Below are 17,932 nucleotides of genomic sequence, written 5' to 3' on the forward strand. Positions count from 1 at the left end.
ACTTCAATATATGAAATTTTTGATTTTTCTGTGCTTTGAATTTCTGAAGAACCTGGGTTTATGCCATACCTACCTCTATGGCTATATGTTGATTTTTCTAGGCAGTTATAGGAAGTGACTAGATTGTGTGATCACCTTGTCTGTCATGCCTGCAGGTAGGTTTGAAAGGAACATAAGTGTCAAAAGTATAATGCAGTCTGAGTGTAATTTGTGAAAATGATGTATGTGAGAATGTTTTAGGAAATCAGCGTCATTTACACAGAGCTGGAAAGAATTCTGAATTCTGTCATTATTTTGAGGAACTTGAAGTGAAGTGCAAAATGTAAAATAATGTGAATCTGTGAAATCCTCAGCATTATGTCATTTACCCTCATCATGACACAAACACTTGTCTGTGGAAGCTCTGACAATGCTACTTCAGTCATCTTACTATATATTTCTTAATGCATATGTTATTGCTGTTAAAGATATGTTAAATTACGTCAAATGAAACTTTTCAATGACCTGGCTTAAAACAGGTCCAATCAGAATGTAAAAAAAAGCGAATATTTTCCTGAGCATTTGGAATTAGGTTGCAAAAATCCCACTGACTGTGTTGGTTCACCTTTTCTCCTTGCATCTTTTAAAAAATATTTTTAGCATTTACAGTTGTAATTAAGAGATCACATACACGAAGACTAAGCCTGTCACTGTTTAGTTGTCTTAATGAAAGAATAGTTATATACTTTAAATAGAGCTCTTCTTTAACATCATTGAAATAAAACGTGAATGTCTTAACTTTAAAAAAATTATTTATTTATTGGAATAGCTACACCAATTTTTGTTGCTTGATATTTATGTAAGTGGTAAGGTTAGTTGAGCTAGCTGCTTAGTTAGGAAGATTCATTCCCTGTCGTTTTAGATTATCATCCTACAAATGCTTATGAGTTACTTTGCATATATGTGTAGCAAGGTTTCAATTAAATGAATATTGATGGAACTATTACCTTAGGTTACAAGATAATCAACCAGAGGTTGTTTTATTTTTCTTATTGTGGAATACCAAATGCTTTATTCAGACTTGACAATTAAACATGTGTTCACATACTTCCAAGTTTGTGCATGCACTTCCAAGTTTTTATGCATAAAATAAAATGTATATTAATGTGTGATATCTGTGTATGAAATTTGTAGATACTAAAAAAAATGCAATATTAATGGTATATTTTTATTTTGTAGCTTGGATCATCCTCCTCTGTGCCTTTTACATCTATATTCTCGCAGCTGTTTATGACTGTTGTTGTCCCCCTTATTATTGGACAGGTATGTCTTTTAAATATACGTTCTTATTTAAAAAAATAAGATAAAGAGAGCTATCTTAAAGACAGACTGGCAACCTGGTAAGCTGCCACATAGGAACAGCCTCAGGATACTGAAGTCTAATATCAGAGAAAAGATGCTACAGTGCTCCCTGGAGCCACATTGATCTTTGTTGAGATTGAGCATCTGTCCCTCACTACCACAAACATGCGCCACTGCATGTCGAGAAGGGAGTTTGTGAACATAAAGTGGGAAAATGGCAGTCCAGACTGTGAGAAATTCCAGCCCCATACAAATGAGCTTTGAGAATGCTGTACAGTTCTTTTGTCACATGCCCTTTGCTTGGGTGATGAAGGAAGTTATCCCTGTGTAGTACCTACTACTAATTACAGGAATAAATAATTCTCTGCATTAAAAAAACATACAAAGGCTAAACAGTCAGAAGTTAATAAATAACAAAATTAAGACTGCTTGAGCTATTTTGCATATGCTTTACAAGAAGGGGTTTAATTGCACAATTACAAACTTCTTTCTGTAAGACTTCTCTATCATCGTTTCACTGGATGGAGGGTATTCAAGGAATGAGCAGCTGTTAAGTATTTCATTTTATGCTCATCGTTCATATTGAAACACAAGGTCTTTTTTGTCACGGCATGTGATTGAATGTTTCACTGAATGTTAAGATACTAATCACAATGTAAGATTTTCTGAGACATCTCTGTATTATCTGTTTTTTTCACAAATACTAATTGATTTTTTCTCCTGTGTCACGGTGGGGAATTGTTATATTAAGACCAGAAGTTGTCAGAAGTGTACACTATTGTTACACACCAAAACTGAAACACCTGAAGCCTAATTCTTACATACTTGTAATTATTTGTTGTTCTCAGGCATTAAGAATACATGAAGGGAATATTAATAGGATTTGCAGTTCATTCCCAAGGGGTACTATTGCTGAATCTAGCATGCAGTTTAACTTTGGGTTCAGCTGGAACTTTCTGAATTCTGTCACCTTAAAGCAGATTTGGAAATGGAGAGGTGGTTAAAATGTAGGCAAATGGAAGTGGAGTCTATAAAGGAGCACCCTGGACAAAGTTAAATATATCTGTCATTGCCTGTGCTATGTACAACAGTCATTCAGGCTTGTATCAAACTATACTTGCCCATTTCAAAATCGGCATGTTCTGTAACTTACTGAAGTCGTAGTGAAGTTTGTTTCATATATGGTCAAAAAACTCATTAAACTCTAATAAGAAGATGAGCATGATAATCACGACAGTAGCCACCAACATCAGTACTTGTGTAACCTGGATGTAACCATACCATGTGGAAAATGGACACCACCTCTGTGTCCCTGAAGGCTGTTGAGTTGCTCACGTTTTGAGTTAAATGTCTAAAAACTTCCTTATTAACTAGGACTACAAAGGGTGGCTGATGAACCTACCTGTGCATCACATTCTTATCTCATCAAAAGTAAATAGTCCAAAGTTGACAAGCAAAAGTACTTCAATCCTCTGGTCTTGAAAGGTCCAAAAACTGGAAGCTGTTATTTGGAAGCTTTATTTGGAAGTTTCTAGGAAACAAATAGCATGGTAGCAGATCTAGCAGTGAAGTAACCTATAGCAGTGGATTATCAGCGACACATACTGCAGTGTAGTAAGTCTGAAGATGAGGGTAGATCGCTAGACAAAGCGATTGCAAAATGTCAAGAGGACTTTCACCTATATGTATAATGGCATGTTACTGTGGAATGATGTTACAAGGACTTGCTGTGCGAGCGAACTGGTGGAATTGGGGTGGGTTTTTTTGGCGGCACCAAATAGTAAGACTAAGTAAAGTGAATTGAGCAGTAAGCAGATGAAGTAAGTGCTATGAATGATCAGAAGTTCAGAATGAGAATTGTGATGAGACTTAACTGAGGATAGATGTGATTTTAGTGTTCTGATAAAGACTGAAAGAAAAAAAAGTAGAGCATCTTAAAACTTGTGTAACTCAATCACAAATTTATTTAAGAAATAGGATGATTCTCCTTTAAAAGTGTTTGAAGCAGTTTCTGGAAATGAATGATCAACAGAAAGAGCTCACATTCCTCTAAGCATAAAGACTTTGTTTCTAAAGTTATTGCACTTGATTATATCTGTTTTATTGCACTTGATTATATCTGTTCAGAGGATGTGGAACAGAGGAAATGCTAAGGATAGCTACAGATCAAAAATGGCCAGGGTAGTTTGTTGATTGCCTTGATCAAGTAGAACTGTACAAAGGTAAACCAACCTTCCCAGATAGAAGTAAAAGCCATTTTTGAAGGTGAATATCCAAAAATAATGTGCAGTGATCAGGGAAAAATAATAAGCAAGAAAAGGACTGACACCAAGAGATAGAGTGATAGGTCTGCTTGCCCTTCATCCAGAGGTGGCATGCATCTTCTCCCAGCTAAATAGGAAGTTCTGCATTTAATTTGTAGACTACCACTCACTGCTGAACTGTTGCACAACATGCAGCACAGCAACAGAATACTGCTTTGTGAATCACAAGTTGCTCAGTCTGGGATTCCAGATGCATTAAGAGATAATGGCCAGCAAATCATGAATGGCTGTTACAGCAATTACTTCTAATGTAGCATTTCATGCCCACAGTGTCAATTCTTTACCACGCACAGTCGTACTCTTCAGCAGAAAAGCCAGTGGAAGAATGCCTGGTAAGGTTACCTGGTAGCAAAGAGCTTGATTGGGGGAAAAAAAGAGCTAGGAACCTGCCTGCTTGGAGGATTGCTTCTCTTCAGCCTTCCTAACTCAGCTGTGATCAACAGAGGCTTTACGCTTGATCCACATCAGTGCAAAACAGAGAAGGCTGCTTAAAAGAAGCGTTCTCCAAGGGCTTTATTTTCCTTTAAAAAAATCTTGCCTCTGGGAAAACCTGTGTTGCCTAAACGCTCATTTCCCAAGCAGGATGCAGAGCTGGCTGTTTGAGGAGCCCCTGGGATATAAGCAAAGCAGATGAGAAGGTGCTTTTAGTTTGTTTTGTTTGGGATTTTTTTTTTGTTTGCTTTATGGCAAAATGTATCAAGAGTTTTGGTTGCTTGGCTGACTTGTCAGAATTTTTAATGATGGCTGGGAGAAAGAAGTCACAATAGTGTAATTGATGCTTATTTTCTGCTGTTTCTCAAACAATTTTTCAGCGTGGCACGACTGCCGCTGACAGGAGTCAAACATGCTTTTCTAGCCACTGACAATGACATGTGTAGGGGGCTGCAGGTACAGGCTCTGCTCAGGTGGTGGCTGCCACTTCTTAGGTAAAACGACTGTTAAAGGAGGAGGAAGATAGTATGTTATCAGAAAAGTCTTTAAAGATAGCAGCTATTGATTGATGGCCTTCAGTAAGGAGAATCACTCTGTTCTTTGTCAGAGATGTGCAGGTTGTCTAAACGTAAAAAACTGTTGTGGCCTGCATCCTCTACAGATGTGTCTTGCTAAATCACAGTATGATACTACTCAAACCAGTATTGATAGTATAATACCGCATTTGTATTTACAGAGTAACGAATCAGACCTCCCTGACGAGAGGTCTTGAAAAGAGACGTAATCTATGATATTTATAAAGATCTAATGTTTTATAAGCCTTGAAGATCTGTAGTGTGTAAGAGCTTGTTATTTGTGCACCATCCTTGTATACCTCTAAGGGGAATTTGAGAATACTTGTATGATAAACAGGGTAATAGATATTTCATGGAAAAGATTTTTGAATCTGCTCTGGCAGCTTGAAGTTCTGATTATTTTTTCCCTGGGTAGCAGAGTTCTGATGAAGACTGCTGCTCCTGAGCTGTTGTGATTTTACTAAAATAATTGTTTCTTTGTCTATAGATGCTGGTAATACTTTTAGCCAGCAAAATACAAGATTTCGACAAGTGCCTAAGCAGTTTCTTCATGACTAGTTATGAGATTTGGCTGAAGACTGTTGTTTCTCCGCTTATTTTTTTCCTTCTGAACTAACAGATAACAGGAACAGTGAAAACCACTACAATATTTCCTTTCCTATTTTGCAGACTTTCTCCATTCTCTACACCTAAGTGCTTATGACAGACTTTTATTTTATGTTTTATATTAAAGAGTGATTTATGATTAAATGTTAATGAAATAGAATTTTCACTGTGCTTTCATTATATTCTACCAGTTTGAACATTTTTCAAAGCACCACACCAAAACCCGCTGTTTTCTATGAATAAATAATAAAAAGCTTGTCTGTACATTATCATTCATGCATTCTCTAGTTGCCCCATTGGTAATTTGTCTGCCAGTGTAAAGTGGGCACTTCACATTAAACAGACCTTAACTAAAGCTAAAATTAATGTTATGATTCTAAGTGGTTCTTCTTCCCAAATCTATAAAATGAAGCCAGCTGTACAGAAATCCTCGCTGAATCTAGTCACACAAAAAAGTCTTGATGTCCTACAAGTAAAGGATTTTAAGTGCCTTCTGCATCGTTGCCCAAAATATTCAAGGGGAAACCTTATCAGCATTTGGGAGGTGTGCTCATAAACACAACTCTAAAAGGGTGCTATGTTGCAATACAACTTGTCAGTGAAATTGAAACTAAAAAGCTTAGCAATGTATTTAAAGAATAAGAAATTGGAAGGGAAGGGTAGGTGACAGTTGCTAGGTACTATTCACCCAATTCTGATGTCTGTTTATAGTGGGTGGGTGGGGGAAACAATGGTTAAATAGCTGGTATAACAAGGGAACAGTGTCAAATCCTTTTGTTCTTGTAACTTAAATCCACGTAGAAGTAGCCCTACTTTCTCTTCGGAGTCCAGGGGAGCTGCAGGGAGGAGGAACGGTACCCTGGGAGATGAGCGCTTCGGGAAGCTTGTTGCAGAAAACTGAGATGGCAGATGAACAGCCTTTGGACCGCTGTTCACTCCCTTCTGATGCTTGACTCAAACAGGGAACAGAAGCTAGTCTCCACAGAAATACAAAATGTAAAGAAAACATGTACCACTGCTACAGGCTCCCTTTACATTTTTGCCGTGTTGCACCCATTTGTAAGGTTTTAAAGCAACAGTTGTAAATTACCCCAAAATATGAAAGTTAATTTTGAAAATGACCTCATGTGGGTTTTATAAAACTTGCTTTGAAGGTGTATGTGTGTCAGGAGCTATCTCTTGGGAGTAAGCTTACTGACATGATGGAGCTTTTTGAGGAGTTTGGTAAGCTGAAGGAAGAAAACAAGATGCTTGTAAAAAAAGGGTTGTTTTAGCCAGATTGCAAAAAATATTTTTTTTTCCCATCCCATCTTTGGAAAAGAAATATTAGATTGCACAGTCTGTAAGATAAGGATAGATTTGACATTTGTTGATCTCCTAGAAGGTGTAGGAAGGTGGGTGAAGCAGTACAAGATTTGGGACTTTATAGTAGCATATAGGAACAGGTGAGAACGCTGTCTTCACACAGCTACACTCCCTAAAAATTACTATGACAGCGTCTGGTTGAAGTGGTATGAACTTTGCTTTGGAAAAAGGGTCTGTACATTTGAACTGTGATGCAGACCTTGGGTATATGGAGGGGGCTATGCTATAGAAATCTGAGAAGGATGTTCCATCTTATTTATGTAATTTCTACAATCCACGTAATCTCCCTTCCGTTTCAACATCTACCTGCTGGTTTTCAGTGGCTGCCATCTTAGTTCATTTTTTTCCACAATTTTTTACCCCTTTCATGTCTTCCAAGCTTCACTGAAGTAGTTCCCAATATTCCATGTAGTTTCTTTCTTGGCTTGCCATCACTATATAAGAAGGGATATTGAGAAATTACTGAACTGTTGCAAATATCTAGTCTGAATCATAAAATTTTGCATTGCAGAGTTCATTGCAAAAATCTATTGCTGTAAGTACTAATAAGTACTAATAACATTAGTTAAGAATGAGTTCAGAATCTTACCTTGAAAGACAAATAAAGTAGCTGCTGCATTCATGTATAGTGATAATCCAGCATAGTCTGTTTCCTTCTGTTTCAACACAAGGAGGAAGTGACTTGTGTTTCTTTGTTGAGATGGTAAAGCCCCAGGTGTTTTTTCCAGGTATTTAGTACATACTGATACAGAATACACAAGAGGAGTAGAAGTGCGGTAAAAACATTGTAAATTCTGTCAAAGATTAAATCAGTCCAAAAGAGTTGATAGAATAAGGAAAAATCTACTTTGTGTAATGATGTAAATACCAAAGGATATTCTTGTTTGTATAATGGAAACAGAAAGTGACTTCATAACCATTTCCCCTGGGTGGTGGGTTTTTTTATTATTTCATGGGTTTAATAAAAAAATCAAGTTGAAGACCTAGATAATTCTAAAAAGATGCACTGTATTACAAATGTCAGAAATTATTCCATTCCATATACTTCTTGCCCTATTTAGTTCAATTAATAATGAACATTAATGAATTACATTGTTTATTGCATTTTTTGTTTTGCATGTCCAGCACTTGAGCAGGCAGGTGGAAACAGTCTAACTGTATTTTACTGACAAATTTCTCTGGGTATACAGTGTGACTGTTACGAAGGTAGAATTAGGAAAGTGAATTGCTTTTCTATAATATATCTTCTGCTATTTTCATGTATGATTTTATAGCAGACGAGCATTATTTACCTGCTTGCCTGGAATAGCATGTTGTTTCTTTGTACAGGGAATGTTAACTGAATTAAGCACATGAACAGTTAGCCCATTTGCTTAGGGGAGGAGGTTGTTGAGGCAAGGAGGTTATGGCAGGATACGGAGCAGTCTAGAGGAAAAATATTGTGGATGTAACCATTCTGCTATAAGAACTGAATTGAAATGGGAACATTACTGTTAATTCATGTATAATTACATTCTTTTGTTGTTAAAAATTAAATCCTGGGCAAGAGGAAAGTTTGAGCCTGGGACTGTGTTTTGAAGCAAATTTGAGCTGGTGCCTTTCCAAAAACCTTTGCCAGGACATAGTCACCTGATGGACAGATTTATATTCTTTTTTCGTCTAATGTTTCTCTGAGTTTATCAGCATCTTTCATCATGCAGGTTATTTATAACGTATCACCTAGAATGAAGTTTTGCTTCTCTTTCTCTCTTCTCTCCACTAAACCACAGTTTGAGGGAAGGATTCGCCATGCACTGTTCTTTCATGTGCCACCTCTGGGTCAGCCATCAGGAGTTCGCTGTTCTTTGAGACTGGCTTTTAAAAATGCACAAAATTCTTTGCAGTTCATTGTGCTTCATGTGATCACTACCGTGGAACCACAGGTCCCAAAGCCCTCCTTGCAGAAATAATTCTGGAGGAGTCTCAGCAGGGATATGGGTTGCAAGGCCTTTGTACCTTGAGATTTGTGCCTTAAAAAATTGTGCATGCGTTCTCTGTAACATGGGAGCATCCTGCAGTGTTTTCCCCCATAAAGCGTGTTTTTAAAATGTTTTTATATTTTGTATAATGATTATTCTTCCAACATTGCCACTGCTTCTCTGCCCCAAGATGCTGTTTTTAACTGTGTTTTTTTATGTGAGGAATTCCCTTTCACTAGGAACTGTGGGCTTTACTGCATCTGAAGAGTTCTCCCCTCTTTGCTCTTTTCCATCAGTGTGCCAGCCTGATGCATCTGTTTTGGATGAGAGTTGTTCACATTTCTACCCCAGGCTGTAAGTTCATCTTGTCACGGGAGTATCAGTTCAGACTTTTCTCAGCTGCTTGTTTCTCCAGTGCTGGTCCCTCCCTTGTCCCCCGTTGTACCCGTATGTACTTTGAAATACTGGAATTTGTCATTCCAGCTGAGAGGGGCCACACCAGTGTGGTGCCCCAGTCTGGCGTCCTTCGTACAGGCCATAACATGTGAAAGTGACTGTGTTAGCTTTTGCTGCGTTTGCAGGCAAATGAAGCTTAATGTCTCTGTCCAGGCTCTGATTTACCAATGAGATTATTTATTTAATCATTTCAATCTGCATTGTTTGTGGCTTTTCAGCCTCTGATAGACCTCCTGTCAGAGTCCAGCACCACAGAACAACAACGTTCGCTGGCTTGCTCTGTACTTTATCATGTGTTGTCTTTAATGTATTTGTGGGATTGATCATTACTTCACTACAAATCTTCACAGTGTTAACCCTGAAAAGTTATAGAAGTGAGCTAAGAATTAAAAGGCTTTCAAAGCATCCTTGTCCTGAAACAACTCTGCAGGGCATGAATAAGTAACAAATGGATTGTTTTTCAGTCAGAATGAATCAGCTGACATGAGCTGTGAAAAATCTAGCTGAATTTTTACAGATACCTGTAGGGTTATATTTCTCCCCTCTTAAGTTATACAAGAATTTAAATTGCCTTGAATCAATGATCATAGGCTGAATCGACCTCTGAAATTATAGATCATCTTGAACCTTCTGAGAAGACCAAAATGTATGGGATTCTGTGTTAGAGAGGATGTATTTTGCCTGTGTTTCGTGTATGCATTTAACATGACACTGGGTTGATTAGATGATTTCCTGAAGCCACAATTTAGTTCTTCAGGGTCTGACTATATCATTTTTTTAAAAATACAATGTGCAGTAAGAAGCTGTACTTGTATTTATGGCTGTTGATTCACAGTAATTCCAGAGTAGATAGAGGTGGATATTTAAAGAAGGTATCAGTCAATTGAAGATTTTGAGGAAATAACTGCTTGCAGTTTCATTTTTAAAATGTTTTTTCTTTCTCTTATATGTCAGACCATGTTAAATATGTGTATAAAGTTACTAGTCATGTATGCTATGTACAGACTTGTACATGTATGTTATGTGCAATAACCTTGTACAGACATGAAGTTACTGTTTTCAAATAAATATCTCCAGTAGAAGTTGTACTGTGGCACACTTAACTTTTCTTCTTCAACATCTCATTACTTTCAGTATAAATCTTTTGGAAGGACCACAAATAAATAGGTGGTCTTAAGTAGCTTTTATTTTTCCCCAAAGTGACCTTAATGTATAGAATAATGGGGTTTTTTAGAACTTCCTTACAAAACACTCACTTTAGTGATTAAAAACTTTGCTTTTTGCTTCTCACAATTACAGAAGCAAACCAGCACGGGTTAGACTAATCTGGTCTTCCCATCTGATGTCTTTGACAATGCACACTAAACGTCTTCACTCAGCTTTCTTGCCTCTCTTTTGTCAGTGTAGTAGTTCCTGCCCGCTGGCACGTAAGGAGGTGGCTGAAGGTGCCCTACTGAATGCTCTTTCAGGACTTAGGCCAAACATTCCAAGTTGTGTTCTGTCTTTAACATCTGGCAAATGTGCAGTTTTAAAGTTGAACGTTTTCACTGGAGTGTTGAGCATTTCCTTACATGGTTTCTTGTAAATCTGTTATTTTTCATCTGTGGGATGCATAGAAGTCCTGGGAGGTAAGTGCTGGTCTTCAGCCCGCTTTAGCTTTGCCTGATCCCCGTATGCCAAATTTTTAATATGTGCCATGCCACATGGTCGATGACGTCTGTTTGTTGTGGTCACTGGGATAGCTCCTTCCAGGACTTGCCTGAGTTGCAGACAAGCTGGGAAGGCAGTGAGGAAAACTGACAGCTGTGAGGTCAATTCCACAGCTTTGGCAGTCAGTGTGTGAAAAGGTCCTATGGTAGCATTGGTGATGATGCTTTGATATTAATCTTGAATACCTCTAAAACGTTCTGTATTATTAAACTGATAGTGGCGATGTTTATTAATGGTACCACCATGGGAAGGTAACAAGACACCTTTAGAGCCCTCTGGTTGAAGTGTTTCAGGATTTCGTGCTATTATTTCTGAAAGAGCATGGTAACAGAGAACATAGTGAGGTCTCGGGAGAAATTAGGCAAGATAATGTGATTGCTGAAAAATTAACACAAGACGCAGCTGTATGATAAAAGCTTTAAAAAGTTTTTTCAAACCATATAAAGTCAAGAGAAAAACTAAAAGCGACTCCCCAGGCAGGGCTGAAATAAATGTGTTGTATCTGCTGAGGCTTGGTCCTGTAGTATTTGGCATAATTTGAAAGTTGAAGATACTTTAAAATTTATAGTTGTTTCTAAAAAAATTCTTGAAAAACAACTTCAGATTCTGTTTCCTGAAAGTGCAAAAGTTCCGCTAAGTACAGTAGGTTTCCTTGTTTTCATGTGTTAATTCTGATCTTCTAAAAGCGTGCAAATGGCATTTGTCTTTGGATTTACAAAAACTCTAGATATTCAGAGTTTGAATTATTTAAACTCCCACAACACATGCACTTTTGCTTTTCAAGCTTGAGTTATAATTTAATTAAAAACTTCTGGTGCATCGCTAGCTATTTAAATATTAAAATGTTCCATGGATCACTTTCGATTATCTACCATCATGAAATTCCTGAAGATGTCAGATTTTTAAGATTCCCAAAGTTGCACTTGGAATTGTCTGTTGAGGCAAAGGGGACTGTGATAATTACATACATCCATTAGTATCAGCAGAGGAGATAAACTTTGGGGAGGCTTAATGGGCATGTCTCAGTGACAGCTAGCAAAGAACATTTGGCATGATTAAGGATGGATTTGAATGTACTTGAAAATATACTCTCATTATGGACGCCCAGTGGAAGTTGCACTACAAATGTTAAATTCCCCAGAAGAAGAGTTGTGTGGCAGGGAAGCTTTGAAATCCACTGTGGCCGTCATCCAAATTACTCTCTTCTCTTTGTGTCTTTCTGCTGTCAGATTCACTTTGTGATGCCCAACTTGGCGCTCTGCATCTTTGAAAAGAGGCAACCTGTTGGTTTCTGTGTTTCAGATTGTCCGAAGGTACATCAAGGACTGGCTGGAGAGGAAGAAGCCTCCATTTGGCGCTATCAGCAGCTGTGTGCTCCTGATGATCATCTACACAACATTCTGTGATACGTTTGCCAATCCAAATATTGACCTTGATAAATTTAGTTTGATTATAATAGTGTTCATAAGTAAGTTCAGTCTTAAAGCATCTTTTTGTCTGTGTTCCAGGTGTGTAGTGAGCTACATGTACTGGAAAGGGTGAGACAGTGGGGGTACTGGCATGGGGCTAGAGCTTGTACTTTTAATGCATCTAGTAAACTAAATTACCAGAGTTCTTGGGGGCTGGATGCTTTTAGGGCATTGAGTAAGCATTTAGAAAGGGATTTAGGCATGCCTGAGATTGCTCAGTGGCCCTCCCTTTCTAAAGGGGCATGATATTACTTCTAAGTGTTTACAACCATTCTGGTTTGGCTTCTTTGTTATTAAACAACCGTAAATGCACAGATGTTGCTTTCCAAACAGAAAAGAAAGATTTGGGTTTGAGTTGCTGCTCAAAATCACTGTTATAACTTTTGAATAGTTCCTCCTTACCATATTATAAACCTAGAAACTAGCTGGGAGTTCAAATGTGTTGATATATTTCTGTGGATGAACACATTTCTTGCAGAGTTTGTTTTAGAAGCACTCTAGTCATTCAGCCTTAAATAACATACACATGAGAATAAACTGCTGGTATCTTTGCCATCAGTTAAAAATACACTTGCAGATCACTGCCTCCCAGGGAAAGGCAGTGGCATACAGGCACTGTCTCCTCTCCCAGCAGGGAATACCCGTCTTGCTTCAGACTGTCCAGACACAGGAGTTTCAATTTGCTTGGGGGAGAGGTAACTACAGTATACTACAATAGAAATTATATCTCATACACTCTAAAATTGTTAGGTTTCAAGAAATCAATGCATCATCTACTTTGAAGTGTGTGTGTGTGTGCACGTTTCTGTCTAATAGAAATAATATATTTTCTATAAATCCAATCTCCACTGATGTCAGTAGAAAATTTGCCCCTACCTCTCCCCTATTTGTGCAGTTTCTTTGATTATGAAACACTATATGTGTGTAAAATACTACATGGAATTATAAATGGTGCTGTACAAATACTTTATTCTGAAAGCAAAGAAAGAAGAAGCCATGCTAAGGAGCTTTTTTGTAAAATGGAGGAAATTATTTTTTACACAAGCACCTGATAAAAGGGCCACATCCTAGATGCACTTAAATCAGTGCAGAGTTGTCAGCAGAAAAGAGGGACATGGAAATTTTCAACTCTGACTTCACTTGCAGAGAAACTCAGACTGAAGTAATTTTATGTTATTGTGCTGGCCACTTCTTTGAAAAAGTTCTTTTTTAGTTAAAAAGGCATGTTCTTCCTTGAACAGTTGGTGTGGAGTCCTTGCTTCCATTGCCTTTCTTGTCCTTTCTTTTATTTCTCTGCAAGACAGCTCTGCTTTTGTGCCATGTGTACTTGTACATACCTCTTGCAATGCAATACACTGAAAATCATTATATATACATTTTTGTTGTCAGTGTGCCTAACTGGAGTTTCTTAGTAAGAACATTAACAGGAGCATTGAAGCTGCTTGGAACATATTAGACAGTTGTTTTTTTCCTAAACTATTTGTAAAATCAAAAAACCAAGGAACTTGAGATGGGTATACACGTTGTATTCTAGAAAAGATTTCTGTACCACCCGCCATTGGATGTGCTGGCTGCATCTATCTGTTATGTTATATCAGGATGGGGAATTAGCACAAGGAGTTTGAGATGAAGCTGCATTTATTATTCTGCTGATTAATGTTTTTGTGTAATTTTTATGTTATTATTCTAGCCACAGCAAAATATGCACAAGGGATCATTGTAGCAACACATGCTTACTGCTTTACAGAATTAGACGTATTAAGGGATTTCTTTTTTCTCTGCATATTGAATTAATGTACTTAGCTGCAAAAAAACTGTAATTCAGGAACATTGGATTGCTCCCTTAGATCACGAAAGAAGAATTAAGTGCATGCTGAGGTGCCATTTATACATCCTAGAAAACGTATGTAAGAGAATGGAACACGTTACTGGTAATAGCTAATATCCCTGCCATGTTGCCCAGTTGTAAACTGGGGTCAAAATCAGATTTATCGTCTTGCCTTGCACTGCCCTATGGGACATATTACCCTTATTGCATTCACAAGTTTTGCAAGTAAAAGGGAGAGGACCCACCCCAGTTTCCACTGTAATCAAAATCCCTTTCCCCCATAACCCACAGACACACAGAAAAGGTCTGTGCAGGTCACAGGGTTTCTCCTCCAGCCCTGTGGGGAGTTCCTGCGCGCCGGCATGACACTCAGTCTCTGTGGTCCCAGCAGCTACTCGTGATGGCAGCGGGGAAGCCGCCTGCTTTCCCCCCACGTCTCCACAGACCAAGCAAGGGTGGGCTCTGTGCATCCCAAAACCCCTGTGGGTGTCAGGAGAGCTGGTAGGGAGAAGAGCATCCTTCAGGACGCTCAACAACCGACTGCACTTAGAAAGCTGACTGAGCCTGAATGAAAAGCTGCTTTGTCTGAGGTACGCTGCCCAGGTCAGCAATTAGCCTTTGTCTCAGGGAATTAAAACATCTGTGATGGTCTTCTCTCAGTAGTGGTCATTCATGGTGAGAGTAATACACCTCAATATACACTGTGTGAGAATATTTATTTTTATCATGCTTACACATTTTACTTTCTCCTGTTAAATAGAAAGGGACAGAATTTAGATACTTGGCATCTAGAGCATGTCTGAGACATTTTACGTTGTCAACCCAATAAGCAAAACTAGTGCAAACAGATGTGTAGCATGCAGTAGTGAATTTTCCTGCCATTCATCGTGTCAAGAAATACTTGATTCATAAGAGTTACCTCAGGAAGAACTTGTGTAGCCACGATATTCGCTCTAGCTTTGTTGGCTGTAATGATACATACTGTTCTTCCAGACAGTCGTTAGAGGTTGTTTGTCATTGGATTTCTCTGGATAGACTTGGTCCAGCCTAGCTTCTGACCTGTGGTATGGGGGCAAAAGACCTGTATACAGCAACTGCAGAAATTTAAGTGATCTTTACTTTTGGGATCTAAGTCTAATTTTAATGTGTTTCTCTTTCAGTATTTTCCATTCAGATGAGCTTCATGTTTTTGACTTTTCTCTTCTCTACAAGGTAATTGAACGAGCTGAAGCAGAACCTTTGAATGTTTGTTTTGTGTGATATCTTTGGTTTGGGTGATACAGTTTATGCAAATGTGTGAGGGCAGGTTTTTGAATAGGGGTGACCTCATTTTGGCATTTCATATTGTCCTTACTGCATTTTTTCTGTTAGAGTTTCATGGGCTAAGAGAGCAGGACCTGAATTCTGTCCTTTCTTGTGTGTTAATTACAGAGTTCTTAAATCTCAATCAATCACTGCTATACCTCATCCACTGAAAAAAATGGATTTGCCCAGATGTCACTGAAGGTATAATTTGCCCTGCAGACATGCTGATGACATATGAGAGAGAGAACTCAGTTTGACTTTTTACATTTCAAGATACATTTGCTGGGCTGGCAATTCACTCTTCTCTGTATATGTCCAATCTGTTACGTTTATATGGTGATTCTTAAAGACAGTTGTCCTGAACTAGTGTTTGGTAGCTCTGGGTTTGGGGTTTTTTTTTCCTTTTAAAATATCAACCAGGAAGAAGAGTTGTACATCCACTTCTCAAAAAATAGTTCTGTGAGAGTGGTGCTAGCCAGTGGCGTAGTGCATCACCTCAGCTGGTCACGGTAGCCACCACTGTCGTCTCACTTAGGCTTACTGGAGTGTTTTTCTTAGCAGCACCCTGCAGAATGGGAAGTGCCACAATGCAGCAGACTCCAGACATACACATTACATAAATTATACAACATCTGTAGGGGAGAATCACAAGGAATGGGGAAATGTCTTAGAGCTACTTACGCTCTTTTAGTGCCACAAGAAGATTTCTCTGTGACAGGATGATACCCTGACCCTGATCATGTTAGAAGGCATTTTAAAATAACTTTGAACTACTAGACCTAATCTGGGGTGAAGATATGTCCCAACTGTAAAATCTAAAATGCTGTTAAGTAGTAATCAACTCAGTATGGTAAATATTTAGAATCTCATAAAATTATTCTTAATTTGGACCAGAGGGTGATCCATTGGCCAGTCATATACCCCTCTCTGTATGTCATTTTTCCACCTTTCCTGGCCTTACTCCCAGTGTATAAACCCTTAGGTGCAGTTTTTGGCTGAGGTGGAAGATAATTACATATTCTAAGCAGTACTCATAGTGCTGACTCAATTATACTGTCTAAATTGAGCATTTTGTTAACATTACATACTAGGAAAGAAAATTGTAGGTCTTTTGTTTTTGGGTTTTGTTTTGTTTGGGGGTTTTTTTTGTTTGTTTTGTTTTCTTTTTACAGAGGCAAGCTGGCCACGGCTATGATATAGCATGTTTGCAACAATAACCTTGGCAGGAATAAAGTTGTGTCCTACATACCATGTATTCAGAATTCCTCTCCTTCACAGAGGATTATATTCATTAGAGAGTTTGCCACAACTGAGAAACAATTCTGCTTAAAAAAAAAAAAAAAAAATTAAATCAAACACTACTGTTTATTTGTGAGTAGAATTATTTCTGTCAGTAGGCCTGATCAAAGTGATGTGAACGTGCATGTGGATCCTCAAAGTAATATGTTTGATGATGTTTTAAGAAGGTTTTTGCTATCAGAGGTTATTAAAACTCTTTCTTTTCTAGGAATAACTCTAATTTCACACCAGCAGACACAGTGGCTATCATTTTCTGTTCCACACACAAATCCCTCACCCTGGGTAAGTCAGGAGATAAACTTTTGAGCAAAACAATGGTGACATTCATACCTTGCTATGTTGGGGAAAAAAAAAATTGTTGTTGATTGCTGGCTTAAATAGTTTTGGGTTTGGTGTGACAAGTAATGCTACCAGTATGATACTGACAGTAGGTTAATATTCTTGCACAGATAAAGTGAATGCTTCTTGCAGTGCAGACAACATAGTAGTCTCAGCTGAGATTTTAGTGGTTGTATGATAAGACCACCTTATTTATGAAAAGCTGGATTTTTCATTCTGTTCTTACTCTGTTCTGTTGACTTATCCAATATTGATAAAATTTCAGGTTTGTTAGTAAGATTTTCAGGTATATCTGCCCAGTCTCACAGTAAAATCTTGCACCTGAAAGCTGGGATGTACAAGTGAAAATCAAAGCATGTAGTGTATTCAGAAATCACAAATAGACAATACTGTCTTTTGCTTAACATGAGCAAAATATATGTGCTTATTTTAAGTCTGCAGATATTTTGGATAGTTTTATTTACTAGAAATTATGTTTATCAAAACATCATTGAGATATTTGCCACTTATGACCCCTTAGTGATAATAAGATGTTCTGATGGAAATTCACAAAATACTGCTAAATCAGTTATGCTTAGATCCACTTGCTACAGCTTCATCCATTATGTTCAGTTAGTGAAACGACTAGTACTTGAATATTTTCTTACTGTTTTTTAAAATATGAAAACATGTGTGTGATAAATTGTACGTGACTGAACATACGCGTTTTCAAGACTGCATCTGTCAAAGAGAAACGCAGCTAGTGTCAATAACAAAGGTAAGAACTCAGCCTGAAACAGGGGAAGAACAAGTCGGGACTTAAGTGAGATGTTTTCCAAGTCAATTGGATATAGCAAAACTCATCTGAGGGTTCTTTGCTCCAGCCAGGCCTGTGCTGCAGAACTGTTAGCAAGTGCCCTTGAAAGTCTGTGGAAAGTGAAGGAGT

General features: G+C 38.0%; 1 protein-coding gene across 1 annotated transcript in view; it reads left to right on the forward strand.

The window, feature by feature from the left end:
- Positions 1-1,218: 1,218 nt before the first annotated feature.
- LOC104504143 (sodium/bile acid cotransporter 7) overlaps positions 1,219-17,932 on the forward strand; it is a gene marked incomplete at its 5' end in the record, with an annotated part of 35,376 nt that continues 18,662 nt past the window's right edge. Inside the window, 4 exons of the mRNA XM_010160702.1 lie at positions 1,219-1,302; positions 12,070-12,235; positions 15,225-15,276; positions 16,877-16,950. Coding sequence (XP_010159004.1) covers positions 1,219-1,302; positions 12,070-12,235; positions 15,225-15,276; positions 16,877-16,950 — 376 coding nt within the window. The remainder of the gene's footprint in view (positions 1,303-12,069; positions 12,236-15,224; positions 15,277-16,876; positions 16,951-17,932) is intronic.

Source organism: Eurypyga helias, unplaced genomic scaffold, assembly GCF_000690775.1.
Source record: "Eurypyga helias isolate BGI_N326 unplaced genomic scaffold, ASM69077v1 Scaffold16721, whole genome shotgun sequence".
NCBI lineage: Eukaryota > Metazoa > Chordata > Aves > Eurypygiformes > Eurypygidae > Eurypyga > Eurypyga helias.